We start from the raw sequence: 15,281 nt of genomic DNA on the forward strand, positions 1-15,281 counted from the left end.
TGCACCTGTACTGACCTCGCCTTCTGGATGATAGCGGGGTGAACAGGCAGTGGCTCGGGTGGTTGATGTCCTTGTTGATCTTTATGGCCTTCCTGTAACATCGGGTGGTGTAGGTGTCCTGGAGGGCAGGTAGTTTGCCCCCGGTGATGCATTGTGCAGACCTCACTACCCTCTGGAGAGCCTTACGGCTGAGGGCGGAGCAGTTGCCGTACCAGGCGGTGATACAGCCCGCCAGGATGCTCTCGATTGTGCATCTGTAGAAGTTTGTGAGTGCTTTTGGTGACAAGCCAAATTTCTTCAGCCTCCTGAGGTTGAAGAGGCGCTGCTGCGCCTTCTTCACGATGCTGTCTGTGTGAGTGGACCAATTCAGTTTGTCTGTGATGTGTATGCAGAGGAACTTAAAACTTGCTACCCTCTCACTACTGTTCCATCGATGTGGATAGGGGTGTTCCCTCTGCTGTTTTCTGAAGTCCACAATCATCTCCTTAGTTTTGTTGACGTTGAGTGTGAGGTTATTTTCCTGACACCACACTCCGAGGGCCCTCACCTCCTCCCTATAGGCCGTCTCGTCGTTGTTGGTAATCAAGCCTACCACTGTTGTGTCGTCCGCAAACTTGATTATTGAGTTGGAGGCGTGCGTGGCCACGCAGTCGTGGGTGAACACAGAGTACAGGAGAGGGCTCAGAACGCACCCTTGTGGGGCCCCAGTGTTGAGGATCAGCGGGGATGAGATGTTGTTGCCTACCCTCACCACCTGGGGGCGGCCCGTCAGGAAGTCCAGTACCCAGTTGCACAGGGCGGGGTCGAGACCCAGGGTCTCGAGCTTGATGACGAGCTTGGAGGGTACTATGGTGTTGAATGCCGAGCTGTAGTCGATGAACAGCATTCTCACATAGGTATTCCTCTTGTCCAGATGGGTTAGGGCAGTGTGCAGTGTGGTTGAGATTGCATCGTCTGTGGACCTATTTGGGCGGTAAGCAAATTGGAGTGGGTCTAGGGTGTCAGGTAGGGTGGAGGTGATATGGTCCTTGACTAGTCTCTCAAAGCACTTCATGATGACGGAAGTGAGGGCTACGGGGCGGTAGTCGTTTAGCTCAGTTACCTTAGCTTTCTTGGGAACAGGAACAATGGTGGCCCTCTTGAAGCATGTGGGAACAGCAGACTGGTATAGGGATTGATTGAATATGTCCGTAAACACACCGGCCAGCTGGTCTGCGCATGCTCTGAGGGCGCGGCTGGGGATGCCGTCTGGGCCTGCAGCCTTGCGAGGGTTAACACGTTTAAATGTCTTACTCACCTCGGCTGCAGTGAAGGAGAGACCGCATGTTTTCGTTGCAGGCCGTGTCAGTGGCACTGTATTGTCCTCAAAGCGGGCAAAAAAGTTATTTAGTCTGCCTGGGAGCAAAACATCCTGGTCCATGACTGGGCTGGATTTCTTCTTGTAGTCCGTGATTGACTGGAGACCCTGCCACATGCTTCTTGTGTCTGAGCCGTTGAATTGAGATTCTACTTTGTCTCTGTACTGACGCTTAGCTTGTTTGAAAGCCTTGCGGAGGGAATAGCTGCACTGTTTATATTTGGTCATGTTACCAGACACCTTGCCCTGATTAAAAGCAGTGGTTCGCGCTTTCAGTTTCACGCGAATGCTGCCATCAATCCACAGTTTCTGGATAGGGAATGTTTTAATCGTTGCTATGGGAACGACATCTTCAACGCACGTTCTAATGAACTCGCAAACCTAATCAGCGTATTCGTCAATATTGTTATCTGACGCAATACAAATCATATCCCAGTCCACGTGATGGAAGCAGTCTTGGAGTGTGGAGTCAGCTTGGTCGGACCAGCGTTGGACAGACCTCAGCGTGGGAGCCTCTTGTTTTAGTTTCTGTCTGTAGGCAGGGATCAACAAAATGGAGTCGTGGTCAGCTTTTCCGAAAGGGGGGCGGGGCAGGGCCTTATATGCGTCGTGGAAGTTAGAGTAACAATGATCCAAGGTTTTTCCACCCCTGGTTGCGCAATCGATATGCTGATAAAATTTAGGGAGTCTTGTTTTCAGATTAGCCTTGTTAAAATCCCCAGCTACAATGAGTGCAGCCTCCGGATAAATGGTTTCCAGTTTGCAAAGAGTTAAATAAAGTTTGTTCAGAGCCATCGATGTGTCTGCTTGGGGTGGGGATATATACGGCTGTGATTATAATCGAAGAGAATTCTCTTGGTAGATAATGCGGTCTACATCTGATTGTGAGGAATTCTAAATCAGGTTAACAGAAGGATTTGAGTTCCTGTATGTTTCTTTCATCACACCATGTCTCGTTAGCCATAAGGCATACGCCCCCGCCCCTCTTCTTACCAGAAAGATGTTTGTTTCTGTCGGCGCGATGCGTGGAGAAACCCGTTGGTTGCACCGCCTCGGATCGCGTCTCTCCAGTGAGCCATGTTTCCGTGAAGCACAGAACGTTACAGTCTCTGATGTCCCACTGGAATGCTACCCTTGCTCGGATATCATCAACCTTGTTGTCAAGAGACTGGACATTGGCAAGAAGAATGCTAGGGAGTGGTGCACGGTGTGCCCGTCTCCGGAGTCTGACCAGAAGACCGCCTCGTTTCCCTCTTTTTCTGAGTCGTTTTTTTGGGTCGCTGCATGGGATCCATTCCGTTGTCCTGTTTGCAAGGCAGAACACAGGATCCGTGTCGTGAAAAACATATTCTTGGTCGTACTGATGGTGAGTTGACGCTGATCTTATATTCAGTAGTTCTTCTCGACTGTATGTAATGAAACCTAAGATGACCTGGGGTACTAATGTAATAAATAACACGTAAAAAAACAAAAAACTGCATAGTTTCCTAAGAACGCGAAGCGAGGTGGCCATCTCTGTCGGCGCCGGAAGTAAGATACCTCACTCTCTTTCACTCACTCGCTCCCATTCTCGCTCTATTGCTCTCTCTCTCTCTCTCTCTCTCTCTCTCTCTCTCTCTCTCTCTCTCTCTCTCTCTCTCTCTCTCTCTCTCTTGCTCTCTCTCTGTGGTGGATTCAGAGACTCCAGCAGGCAGCGCCTCATTGATTGGTAGTGTATAGTAGAGCTGAATGACCTTGAGCAGGCCAGAGATAAGGTCCCTTATACCAATCAGCCTCTATGGTCTGGTTTACACTGAGAGCTGCCTGCTGCTGGAGCCAGGATCTGCTGCCTGTAAGGAAAAGCCACCAGTACAACCAGTTAAAACCACTGGTCCAATCCTCCCCCCTCCCCCCCCCCACACACACACACAAACACACTGTAAAGGGGGATTATGTAAGGGAAAAGACGTGGGAGAGAAATGCTCTATACTGTGTTATGTAATGTATACAGTTTATCCTCCTGCAGTCTGTCAGATGTACTGTATATAGAGTGAAATGTGAAGTATCTGTTTGATGTTTGACGAAGTGCAATAGATTTGGGGATTTTAGGCAAGTAAGATATTTGGTTAGACTTGGTTAGAATATACTAAAGATTAATTATTTAAATTGATTTTATGACATCATATATCCGACATTTGATACATGTGGACATGTAGCATTGTGTCCTTAGTAACACAGTATTATAGTCCCAGGTGGCCCAGCATTGCTGTGGAAATGTGGGATGTCTATGTCACTCACTTCCCCTACCCCTCTAAGTTTCCCCCTGCCTCCCTCTAACAGGACGGGTTCACTCCTCTGGCGGTGGCCCTGCAGCAGGGGCATGACCAGGTGGTGTCTCTGCTCCTGGAGAATGACACCAAGGGCAAGGTGCGTCTGCCCGCCCTGCACATCGCCGCCCGCAAGGACGACACCAAGGCTGCAGCGTTACTTCTCCAGAACGACCACAATGCAGATGTCGAGTCCAAGGTGACCACTACACTACACTTCTGCTAATGTTATCTCTCTCCCTTTGCTTCTCACCTCTGTCTTTCTGGCTCTTTTCCCATATGAGTAGGTTCATCCGTTTTAATCTATTTAAAAAAAAAAAAATGTGTTTCTTTGTTGTTTATTTAGTTGTTTTGTTATGTTTATTTTCTTTGAGGTTTTGTGTAGGTGCATATGTAATAATGCATGACATTATTCTGAGTCAGACAATACAGAGAGGAGAGAGAGAATAATGCAGATGGATATAAAGAGATGTGGCTGATGCTGTACCGTGACCTTATATCCCGTGACCTTATATCCCGTGACCTTATATCCCATGGAACAATTTAACCACAATTGACAGTTTTTCTTTTGGAATTTAGCAACTTTTAATCTTAACATCAGCGGGGCAGTTTCTGTATTGTAAAGTTGAGTGATTCACAACTTCTCTGGCCAACTAAAGACCTACTCGAGTAACTCCACCTTTAATCTCTCCTTGTTGTGTGATGTTGTGTGCACACTAACCACCAATTCTCTCCTCTCTTGGCCGATCTTGTGCCCTCTCCCCTAGATGATGGTGAATAGAACGACAGAGGTATATCTGTACATTGTACAGTACTTACTCTATCCATTGCAGCCCCCCCAAAAAACAGAAACAACCCCTATACCATATACTAGTGTTGCTGCAGCCCCATATCTCCCTTCTCTTTCAGTTTTTTTTGCCTTTTCCCCATTGCTTCATTCATGTAGTGTGTCTCTTATTACTGATAGAAAGAGAGCAATCGTTCTGTAATAATGCAGCATGTCTTACTAATACTGATGTGGACTGTGGATACCTGTAGCTGGAGGCAAGAAGGGTTCCAAGTTTTCTATGGGTTCCAAAGATTCCACGAGTTCCAAGGTTTCCACGGGTCCCAAGGTTTTGAAAGAATTCTATAGGTTCCAAGGTTTCTTTCCAAGGATTCCATGGGTTCCAATGTTTCCATAGGTTTCAAGGTTTCCACAGATTCCATGGGTTTCAAGGTTACCATGGGTCCCAAGGATTCCATGGGTTCCAAGGTTTCCATGGGTTTCAAGGTTACCATGGGTTCCAAGGTTTCCATGGGTTTCAAGGTTACCATGGGTCCCAAGGATTCCATGGGTTCCAAGGATTCCATGGGTTCCAAGGTTAACATGGGGTTCAAGGTTACCATGGGTTTCAAGGTTACCATGGGTCCCAAGGATTCCATGGGTTCCAAGGATTCCGTGGGTTCCAAGGTTACCATGGGTCCCAAGGATTCCATGGGTTCCAAGGTTACCATGGGTTCCAAGGTTACCATGGGTCCCAAGGATTCCATGGGTTCCAAGGTTTCCATGAGTTTCAATGTTACCATGGGTTTCAAGGTTACCATGGGTCCCAAGGATTCCATGGGTTCCAAGGATTCTGTGGGTTCCAAGGTTACCATGGGTCCCAAGGATTCCATGGGTTCCAAGGTTACCATGGGTTCCAAGGTTACCATGGGTCCCAAGGATTCCATGGGTTCCAAGGATTCTGTGGGTTCCAAGGTTACCATGGGTCCCAAGGATTCCATGGGTTCCAAGGTTACCATGGGTTCCAAGGTTACCATGGGTCCCAAGGATTCCATGGGTTCCAAGGATTCCATGGGTTCCAAGGTTACCATGGGTCCCAAGGATTCTATGAGTTCCAAGGATTCCATGGGTTTCAAGGATTCTATGAGTTCCATGGGTTTCAAGGATTCTATGGGTTCCAAGGTTTCCATGGGTTTCAAGGATTCTATGGGTTCCAAGGTTTTAATAGGTACCAAGATAGATATCCTGCCATTACATTGTTAATGATAAATCTAGTTATGGCTCAAGACAGACAAGTCTTACTGTTTAGCAGACTGTATTTTTACTATAATCTGGCCTTTTAGATTTAAGGAACAACAGCCTCCCAGCAGCAGAGAAATGGTCTACTAGTTTGTTTATTCGACTGCATTTAGATATTCATTTCCCAACCCCAGCCCCTTTAGGCTTGTGCATGGGACATTAGTTATGTCTGTTAGTGCTGTTTCCAGAGTAAAAACAGAAGGACCTCACCCCAGCAAAAACAATGGCAGAGCAGTCTGCCCTCTCAGAATGCCTGCTTTGGTCAGCATGGCTACCAGGCTGGTGGATATGGCTAGTATCTTTACTTGGCTTTGTAAATGTAGATATCACTGCATGATAGTAGATGCTAAAAGCATTGCCAATAAATAGTTTGGGTAGTTGGATTAACTCCTTCTAATATGTTTTAAACTTAATGGAACCATCTGTGTCCCATGGTGAATGTCAGATATATTACATTTATGATTAAGTGTTTAATGCAAAAACATCTCTTATTTGAATGAAACCTCAAGCTGATTTGTTTATTCTTAGAACAGAAATAGACGAGTGTATAATGCTCACAACTTAGTGGTTTATGTGCTGGAAGCTTGGTCAACCACCTGCCTTGTATTGGTTTATTGGCTAATTGAAATGGGGGATCTCTGTAAATTGATAGCTTTATCTAAAATGATCTCTCTGATTGGATACCTTTAGCTGAGTTGTGCCATTTCCCTTATATTCCTCTTGCTTGGAATGCTGCTTCACTCTAAGCCATGGTTTCATTAGGAAGCCCCCAGTGAATTAAATAGGTTACATTCACATATGAAGACACCATGTATTTATGATACATGGGGTCAACAGGCTGTTGTAATCCTACATAAACTACAGTCTGTAACTGCAGACTTTATATCCCTATGTCTATCCTTATTGTGTGGTAGTTCATGTGTTACGGTCCAGTATGAAACTGTTGTAAGGTTGAAATAATCATGAAAGCTCATGATCACTTCGAATAGTATGACATATGAACATCAACATACCATTCACACTCTAGTCTACGGGATTTGTGTTCGGGTTTTCAAAACAAAGACTTTCTCTGCCACAGTGAGAAAAGTCATGTTTGATTGTTTATGTGTACATTAGTAGCCCGTATACATATTCAAGTATAGATAATATGAGAGACTAATATCAAACCCCTGGTTGTCTCTGACTCCTGTGTCGTTGTTGTGTGCTCTGCTCTCCTGCTCCCTCAGAGCGGCTTCACTCCTCTCCACATCGCTGCTCACTATGGCAACATCAACGTGGCCACGCTTCTGCTGAACCGAGGGGCCGCTGTGGACTTCATGGCCAGGGTAAGGCTGCTCTGCCCTCTGCTGGACAGGAGGAGCTACTAGCCACACTCCATTACACACGACAGACTGCATCCTCTTTGCATCATATAGTGCTTCAAATCACCCCACCCTCCCACTGCCAATATACTGTACTCAGATCATACAATGATAGTGTCAAAATCATAACAACACGTATGAAGGAATGTAACAACAACAGACCCCCTAATGCGTCAACATTAGAGCTTAGCCTAATGGGTAACAATGATAGCTTGTGATTATATGAAATGGCAGCGTCAAGCTGTAGTGTTTGTGTTTCTGTTGGAAGTCGACAGTAATGAATGATTCGCTCCACAGTAAATTACACAAGAGATGGAGTATAATACTCAAGAATGAACAGCTTTCCACCCACTTAGTTAAACATACCACATGTGATATTCAGAATACTTTGAATATCAGTTTGTCAAATTGTTGTTTGTTTCTCAAATTATGTTTTTGTAACAACATAAGGCTGGTGTCTTTCCCTTGCTGGATTCAGATGCTGTTTAGGTTTATTAGTATTGCCATATGGACCACATCCAGATAATATTCACAGCTCTGTACTGTGTGGCTCACTCCGACCTCCTCTCTCTGTTCTAACAGAATGACATCACACCTCTCCATGTGGCATCTAAAAGAGGAAATAGTAATATGGTCAAACTGCTGTTGGACAGAGGCTCCAAAATAGATGGCAAGACCAAGGTGAGTGCCTTCACAGAATTAAATAGAACATTGTTCAAATATATATACTAATATATTAATATACAGTACCAGTAAAGGTTTGGACACCTACTCATGCAGGGTTTTTCTTTATTTTGACTATTTTCTACATCATAGAATAATACTGAAGACATCAAAGCTATGAAATAACACATATGAACACATGGTGTCAATGTAGTAACCAAAAAATCCTTTACCTTGATGCCATCCTTTACCTTGATGCCATCCTTTACCTTGATGCCATCCTTTACCTTGATGCCATCCTTTACCTTGATGCCATCCTTTACCTTGATGCCATCCTTTACCTTGATGCCATCCTTTACCTTGATGCCATCCTTTACCTTGATGCCATCCTTTACCTTGATGCCATCCTTTACCTTGATGCCATCCTTTACCTTGATGCCATCCTTTACCTTGATGACAGCTTTGAACACTTTTGGCATTCTCTCAACCAGCTTCATGAGGTAGTCAACTGAAATGCATTTCATTTAACAGGTGTGCTTTATTAAAAGTTAATTTGTGGAATTTCTTTCCTTCTTAATGAGCTTGAGCCAATCAGTTGTGTTGTGACAAGGTAGAGTTGGTATATAGAAGATAGCCCTATTTTGGAAAAGACCAAGTCCATATTATGGCAAGAACAGCTCAAATAAGCTAAGAGAAACAACAGTCCATCATTACTTTAAGACATGACGGTCAGTCAATCAGGAACATTTCTAAAACTTTAAAAGTTTATTCAAGTGCAGTTGCAAAAAACTATCGAGCTCTATGATGAAACTGGCTCTCATGAGGACCGCCACAGGAAAGGAAGTTACCTCTGCTGCAAAGGATAAGTTCATTGAAGTTACCAGCCTCAGAAATTGTAGCCCAAATAAATGCTTCACAGAGTTGAAGTAAGAGACACATCTCAACATCAACTGTTCAGAGGAGACTGTGTGAATCAGGCCTTCATGGTTGAATTGCTGCGAAGAAAGGACACCAATAAGAAGAAGAGACTTGCTTTGACCAAGAAACACGAGCAGTGGACATTAAACCGGTGGAAATCTGTCCTTTGGTCTGATAAGTCCAAATTTGAGATTTTTGGTTCCAACCGTCTTGTCTTTGTGATATGCAGAGTCAGTGAAAGGATGATCTCTGCATGTGTGGTTCCCACTGTGAAACATGGAGGAGGAGGTGTGATGGTGACACTGTCTGTGATTTATTTAGAATTCAAGGCATACTTAACCAGCATGGCTACCACAACATTCTTAGTGGGACTATCATTTGTTATTCAACAGGATAATGACCCAACACACATCCAGGCTCTGTAAGGGCTATTTGACCAAGAAGGAGAGTGATGGAGTGCTGCATCAGATGACCTGGCCTCCACAATCACCCTACCTCAACCCAATTGAGATGGTTTGGGATGAGTTGGACCGCACAGTGAAGGAAAAGCAGCCAACAAGTGCTCAGCATATGTGGGAACTCCTTCAAGACAGGTTGAGAGAATGCCAAGAGTGTGCAAAGCTGTCATCAAGGCGAAGGGTGGCTACTTTGAAGAATCTCAAATATAACATATTTGTTTATTTGTTTAACACTCTTTTGGTGACCATATGATTCCATATGTGTTATTTCATAGTTTTGATGTCTTTCACTATTATTCTACAATGAAGAAAACAGTAAACATAAAGAAAAACACTCGAATGAGTAGGTGTGTCCAAACTTTTGACTGGTACTGTATATGCCTAACATGCCTAGCATGCAGCACTTTGTCATTGATGAAAGGTCATGTTATATATTTTTTTAACCCTGTTCTATTACAGTATGTATGCACTCACTTACATATTATCAAGACTTGTTTTTTTTTCAGTCCATAGTAGGCTGAATGTTTCATGACCTTCCACTCTGTGGTCCTATTGACCGTGTTGTTGTGTGTAGGACGGACTGACACCTCTTCACTGTGGAGCGAGGAGCGGTCATGAACAAGTGGTTGAGATTCTGCTGGACCGCGGAGCACCCATTCTGTCCAAGACAAAGGTAACACCTGCTCCTATCGTATACTTTGTTGCTCAAATTATAATACTTGCATCTAACTTGTAAAACACATGTTCATCCATGTAACTTTCAAGGCGCATTGATCTAAAATTGTTTGCAAATGTCTCCTACCATTGATAGAATTGTGATTGTCACAAAACTTTTCTACACTGTTCCATTTTAAACCACTACAGATCATTGATATAATAACATTATGTCTGTAACACTTCTAGAACGGGCTGTCCCCTTTGCACATGGCCACTCAGGGCGACCACATCAACTGTGTCCAGCTACTCCTCCAGAATGACGTCCCTGTCGATGATGTCACCAATGACTACCTGACAGCGCTACACGTGGCCGCCCACTGTGGACACTACAAAGTGGCCAAGCTCATAGTGGACAAGAAAGCCAACCCAAACGCTAAAGCACTGGTGAGAAAGAGGGGTGGATGGTTGGGCTGCATGTGTAAGAAGAGAGATAGATTTTCAGGGTGTACAAATTCAGGTTTCAAATGCAAATGCTGTAGGTACAAACAACCTTTCATATCAGCATTTCCGTGCACACAGAACCCTGAACCTGCGACCTGAGGGCGGGAGCTCAAATGAGTTGTGGAGAGGGAGGGACGGATTTTTCATGTCACTCTGCTGACTACTCTTGTGTAAAGTTCTGGTAGTTGTTTCTGTTTGTGTCCTGTTTGCGGTGATGATGAGAGGAAAATCTCAATTGCAAGTGACAACGAGATAGAGTGAGAATGGGGGAATAAGAAAGGGAAAGACAGTGAGATGGAGTTATGACTTCGTTACACTTTGGCGCCCTGGGTGGGGTCGGCAACTGTCTTTTTCTTTAGCCAGGATCATTTCCTGATTGCACAGTAACTTCCCCTTTCCATACTGATAAAAGTAATCAGAGACAATGCACGCCCATCCCTCAGTTATGTGCCATTCACAACAACACAGTAGGTTGAGCTCTCATAAAGCTCTCGTATAGATAGATGTTTCTGTGTGTGTTTGTGTTTGAGAGTGCACATATGTGTGCGTGCCTGTGTTCTGAGAGAAAAGACTGATTTGGGACACATCACTGAGTAAGTTGTTATACTTTGTGGTGACTGAAACCGTGGTTGTGGTGACTCTGAGGTTTACTGGCAAGGAGAAAATGTGTGGATAATTGTTACACGACTGTGGCATAAAACTCCGTTAAGGTTTACAACAGGAGCTTACTCTCTCACATGTTTAAACTATTACATAGAAAAATAGGGGAAATACCTGAGGAGTTGAGTAGTCTCTGTTTATAGACTTGGTTTTGTGGTATTCTGTTTCTAGAACGGCTTCACCCCGCTTCACATCGCCTGCAAGAAGAACCGCGCCAAAGTGATGGAGCTGCTGCTGAAACACGGCGCATCGATCCAGGCTGTGACCGAGGTACGCTAGGGTTAGAAGGCTGGGCTGGGCCTGGGGTAACACACAGGGCGTTAGGGGTCGGAGGACAGACTGGGTTGGGAACTTCAAAGATCTTAGACAAATGAATCATTTTGTTTAGGTACAGTTGAAAATAATTCATGTGAGCATTTCTCTTACTATAAGACAGAAGTGTCAAACTCATTTTGCCTCGTGGACTGCATTTGGTCTTCAACGAGGTCTGTAGGGCTGCACTGAAAATATGTTATATTTCCTTGGTGTCAAAATTTGCTAAAAAATAGTCCCTTATCCATCGTTTTGGGAATATTCCACGCTCCCTGACTGTCTAGGTTTCATTTCAGTGATTATTAGCAAGTTGGACACAGTAAAGAAACTGTTTGAATGTAGGTCCATTATCATTTCTACACAGTTTCGATTTTGGGACATATGTTTGACACCCCTGTTCGAAGGTATACAGTACAGTTGAACCCATGCTATTGATTGGTAACTATCATTGTGATTTGCTTGCAGTCTGGACTTACTCCTATCCACGTGGCAGCCTTCATGGGACATGATAACATTGTCAACTCTCTGACACATCACGGAGCTTCACCCAACACCACCAACGTGGTGGGTGTCACACGACACTCAGCTCTTCAGAAATTCAACAAAAAATGATAAGCTAGTCAAAATTGAGTAACACATACTATGCAGATGACCAATGTCTGTCTGTCTGTCTGTCTGTCTGTCTGTCTGTCTGTCTGTCTGTCTGTCTGTCTGTCTGTCTGTCTGTCTGTCTGTCTGTCTGTCTGTCTGTCTGTTCCAGAGGGGTGAGACAGCGCTGCACATGGCAGCACGGGCGGGTCAGGCGGACGTGGTGCGATACCTGCTGCAGAATGGAGCTAATGTGGAGACCAAGGCCAAGGTGAGCAGGGGTCAGGGAGCCCTCCACACACACCTATGTTGTCGAACTGGGTTGAGAACCAATGTGGTGTCACTTTTTTGCACATTGTGAAGAGAATGGACAGAATATAATAGTATTTGTCTCCCCCCAGGACGACCAGACGGCGCTGCACATCTCTAGCCGGCTGGGGAAGGCTGACATCGTCCAGCAGCTGCTGCAGCGGGGGGCTTCTGCCAATGCTGCCACCACGTCGGGCTACACACCTCTCCACCTGGCTGCCCGCGAAGGTCACGAGGACGTAGCCGCCATGCTGCTGGACCAGGGTGCATCGCTCTCAGCCTCCACTAAGGTCTGTGTGATTGGGTTAGGGTCCAACCAGAAAACTAAAAGCAATCACTCACAAATAATAGTTCAACCATGGTCGTTGTGGTTTAGTCAGTTGATGATCAGCAGGGTCAGGCTAAGGACCGTGTGGATTGAACATTTCTACCATTGATTGGTGAACTATAGTCTATAGTCTAACTTTTCCTTATCACTGGTGTTTCTTTTTCTTTTTAATTTCCTAAAGCTTATCAGGATGAAAATGACATGGAAGCTATTTTCCTTATGCTTTTACTCATGTAATTGAGCTATGATCTTCTTGAAGGTCAAATAAGACCTTGGGGAATTGGTGCATGTGTATGTGATTTTGTGCCTCTGTATCTTCCTATCTATCTATCTATCTATCTATCTATCTATCTATCTATCTATCTATCTATCTATCTATATCTGAGGGGATTGTACCTTAGATACCGTAGCTGTCCAGAGACATGACGTCAAATCATAGTGGGACCAGTTGATTGGCTGTGCTGACTAAACCAGTGACTGCAGAGGGCGCCAAATCGCCAAACCAAACACACATTCATTTTGTTTTAACAATAATACCATTTAATGTTTTATTTATTGATTTAACCTTTCTTTAACTAGGCAAGTCAGTTAAGAACAAATTATTATTTACAATGACGACCGACAACAAGTATAATTCCTTTGGAGATGTTAGAAAATAGAGAACAGCACCTGAAGAAAAATAGGCCCTGACGACAATTTTGAGTGTGTATTACAACATTAGGAAAAATTAGGCCAAACGTTGCTGTGTGTGATATGGGAGTTATCTGTAGGAGTTCCACATTCCTCTGGAAAATATGACCTAATTTCTTAAAATACCCTCCCTAACACAGAGGGACTTCGCCAAGATGAACATGATCACATTATACACTATCCTTTTATAGATGACGAATAGGATATGAAAAACAGACCCAGTGACATCATTTCTCAGGTTATCACAATGCACTGAGCAAGCCAAACACCTTTCCCACCCACCATACTTCCTTTCACATGGCAATGAATCGAAAGTGAACGAGACCCTGCTATAAGGTTATTTAACAGTATGCCGTTGCAGTGTCCCCCGTCTGTTGCTGTTTGCAACATTGCAGAACATTGCACATCTTGAATGCACTTCAGCTCTCCTGTTTAACAGACAGTGCTGTCAGTTAGGTTGTCAGAGCAGGTCGGTTCTCCCTGGCTGTCTCATGTTGATGCTGTGTCTCCTGATGTCTTCTACAGAAAGGGTTCAGTCCTCTTCACGTGGCAGCCAAGTATGGGAAGATGGAAGTGGCCAGCCTGCTTCTTCAGAAGAGAGCAGCTCCAGATGCAGCTGGAAAGGTAGGATATGGGAAGAGAGCAACTCTTGAAATACAATAACATTCACTTGGCCGTAGAATTGGAATTGCTTCTAGTTCTATGGGATTGGTTGTGGTGTTTGAGAGCAATATAATTCATAATTCAATAGAGTGAGTGAGATAGTAGAGGTCCACTCTCCCCTCGCCTCTGTTGGAATGGATGTCATACGACATCCTGTAGGACTTTGGTCTCCTACCAAAGTATCACCCGCGTCTCTCTGAAAAGTAGCAGAACCCTACTGAAGATAGACTGTAGGAGCTGCAGGGCGGCTGAGGGAAATCATGACTTCTCCCAAGACGGCACAGCAAACAGATGCTTGTCCATCCATCTGAGAGTGCTAAATATAAAAGCAAGCAGGTATCATAATGAAGATGGAGTCTCCTAAAATAACTTTGTTTGTGGTTTGTGGTTTAACAGTGCTTGGTGGTGTCACGCTTAAACAAGTTCCCATCTAATGGTGTATCCACACTGTAGCAAAATAATATGCAGGCTGTCACGCACACACAATACCATAATTTGGTTTCCTGGGTGAGTGTATATCACTAGAAATATATTTTCTGCTGGATATATTTCTGTTGAAATATTCTTTATTTTGCTAGTTGTGTGGATGCACTGTCAGTGGGTTTCATTCAGCTTTGTGTGCTCATTGGTGTCACGCTAAAACAGGTCCCCGTCTGAAGTGGGTTCCATCAGCTCCATGGCTTTTCCGTCTGTTCTGATTATGTTCTGGCTTCCCCCCTGCTGGTGCTTTGATGTTTGTGCTCCTTCTAATGTCGTGTTGCATGTGTGTGTGTTTTAGAGTGGGCTAACTCCACTGCATGTAGCTGCTCACTACGATAATCAGAGAGTGGCTCTACTGCTTCTGGATCAGGGAGCATCTCCCCACGCCTCCGCCAAGGTACTTCACTCAAACACACAATGTCATACACAGTCAGCATAATGGGACTAGTACCATACTGATTTGGATTCATTGATCTGATTACAGTTTTTTTTTTGCGCTTTGGTACAATTTTCAGAAGTATCTGGTGAATTTTCTAAACTCTTAGTACAAAACTCCAAACTGGTAACACTTGCAACACAGCCAGTCTCGCATTCAACACCTTTCATTCTGTATTCATTTTGTTTGTAGACATCTTGCGCCACACAATCATTGATCTAAAATATATGTTTAATCACCAAAATACAGCATAATGATATATTCTCAATTTAGTTATTTTAACAAGCAGTTAATCCAATAGCAACAAATGCAACATATTGTACAGTCTCAACGTCAACAGTGAAGAGGCGACTCCGGGATGCTGGCCTTCTAGGGAGAGTTGCGAAGAAAAAGCCATATCTCTGTCTAGAGTCTATGTTCTTTTGCCCATCTTAATCTTTTCTTTTTATTGGCCAGTCTGAGATATGGCTTTTTCTTTGTAACTTTGCCTAGAAGGTCAGCATCCCGTAGTCACCTCTTCCCTGTTGAC

The 15,281-nt window shown here is 44.3% G+C and overlaps 1 protein-coding gene across 31 annotated transcripts in view; it reads left to right on the top strand.

Annotated features, from left to right (window-relative positions):
* The window catches only part of LOC118399607 (ankyrin-3-like), a 207,307-nt gene that overhangs the window by 124,160 nt on the left and 67,866 nt on the right, over positions 1-15,281 (top strand). For 20 of the 31 annotated variants that reach the window (XM_052475545.1, XM_052475515.1, XM_052475566.1 and 17 more), the window contains exons 6-17: positions 3,677-3,862; positions 4,431-4,454; positions 6,955-7,053; positions 7,672-7,770; positions 9,703-9,801; positions 10,032-10,229; positions 11,118-11,216; positions 11,724-11,822; positions 12,019-12,117; positions 12,248-12,445; positions 13,699-13,797; positions 14,615-14,713. In XM_052475545.1, the coding sequence (XP_052331505.1) occupies positions 3,677-3,862; positions 4,431-4,454; positions 6,955-7,053; positions 7,672-7,770; positions 9,703-9,801; positions 10,032-10,229; positions 11,118-11,216; positions 11,724-11,822; positions 12,019-12,117; positions 12,248-12,445; positions 13,699-13,797; positions 14,615-14,713 (1,398 nt within the window). Of the gene's footprint in view, positions 1-3,676; positions 3,863-4,430; positions 4,455-6,954; positions 7,054-7,671; positions 7,771-9,702; positions 9,802-10,031; positions 10,230-10,730; positions 10,880-11,117; positions 11,217-11,723; positions 11,823-12,018; positions 12,118-12,247; positions 12,446-13,698; positions 13,798-14,614; positions 14,714-15,281 lie in introns of those variants that run through there. The other 11 variants (XM_052475523.1, XM_052475588.1, XM_052475615.1 and 8 more) reach the window with 4 other exon arrangements.

This window comes from Oncorhynchus keta, chromosome 2 (genome assembly GCF_023373465.1).
Source record: "Oncorhynchus keta strain PuntledgeMale-10-30-2019 chromosome 2, Oket_V2, whole genome shotgun sequence".
Classification (NCBI taxonomy): Eukaryota; Metazoa; Chordata; class Actinopteri; order Salmoniformes; family Salmonidae; genus Oncorhynchus; species Oncorhynchus keta.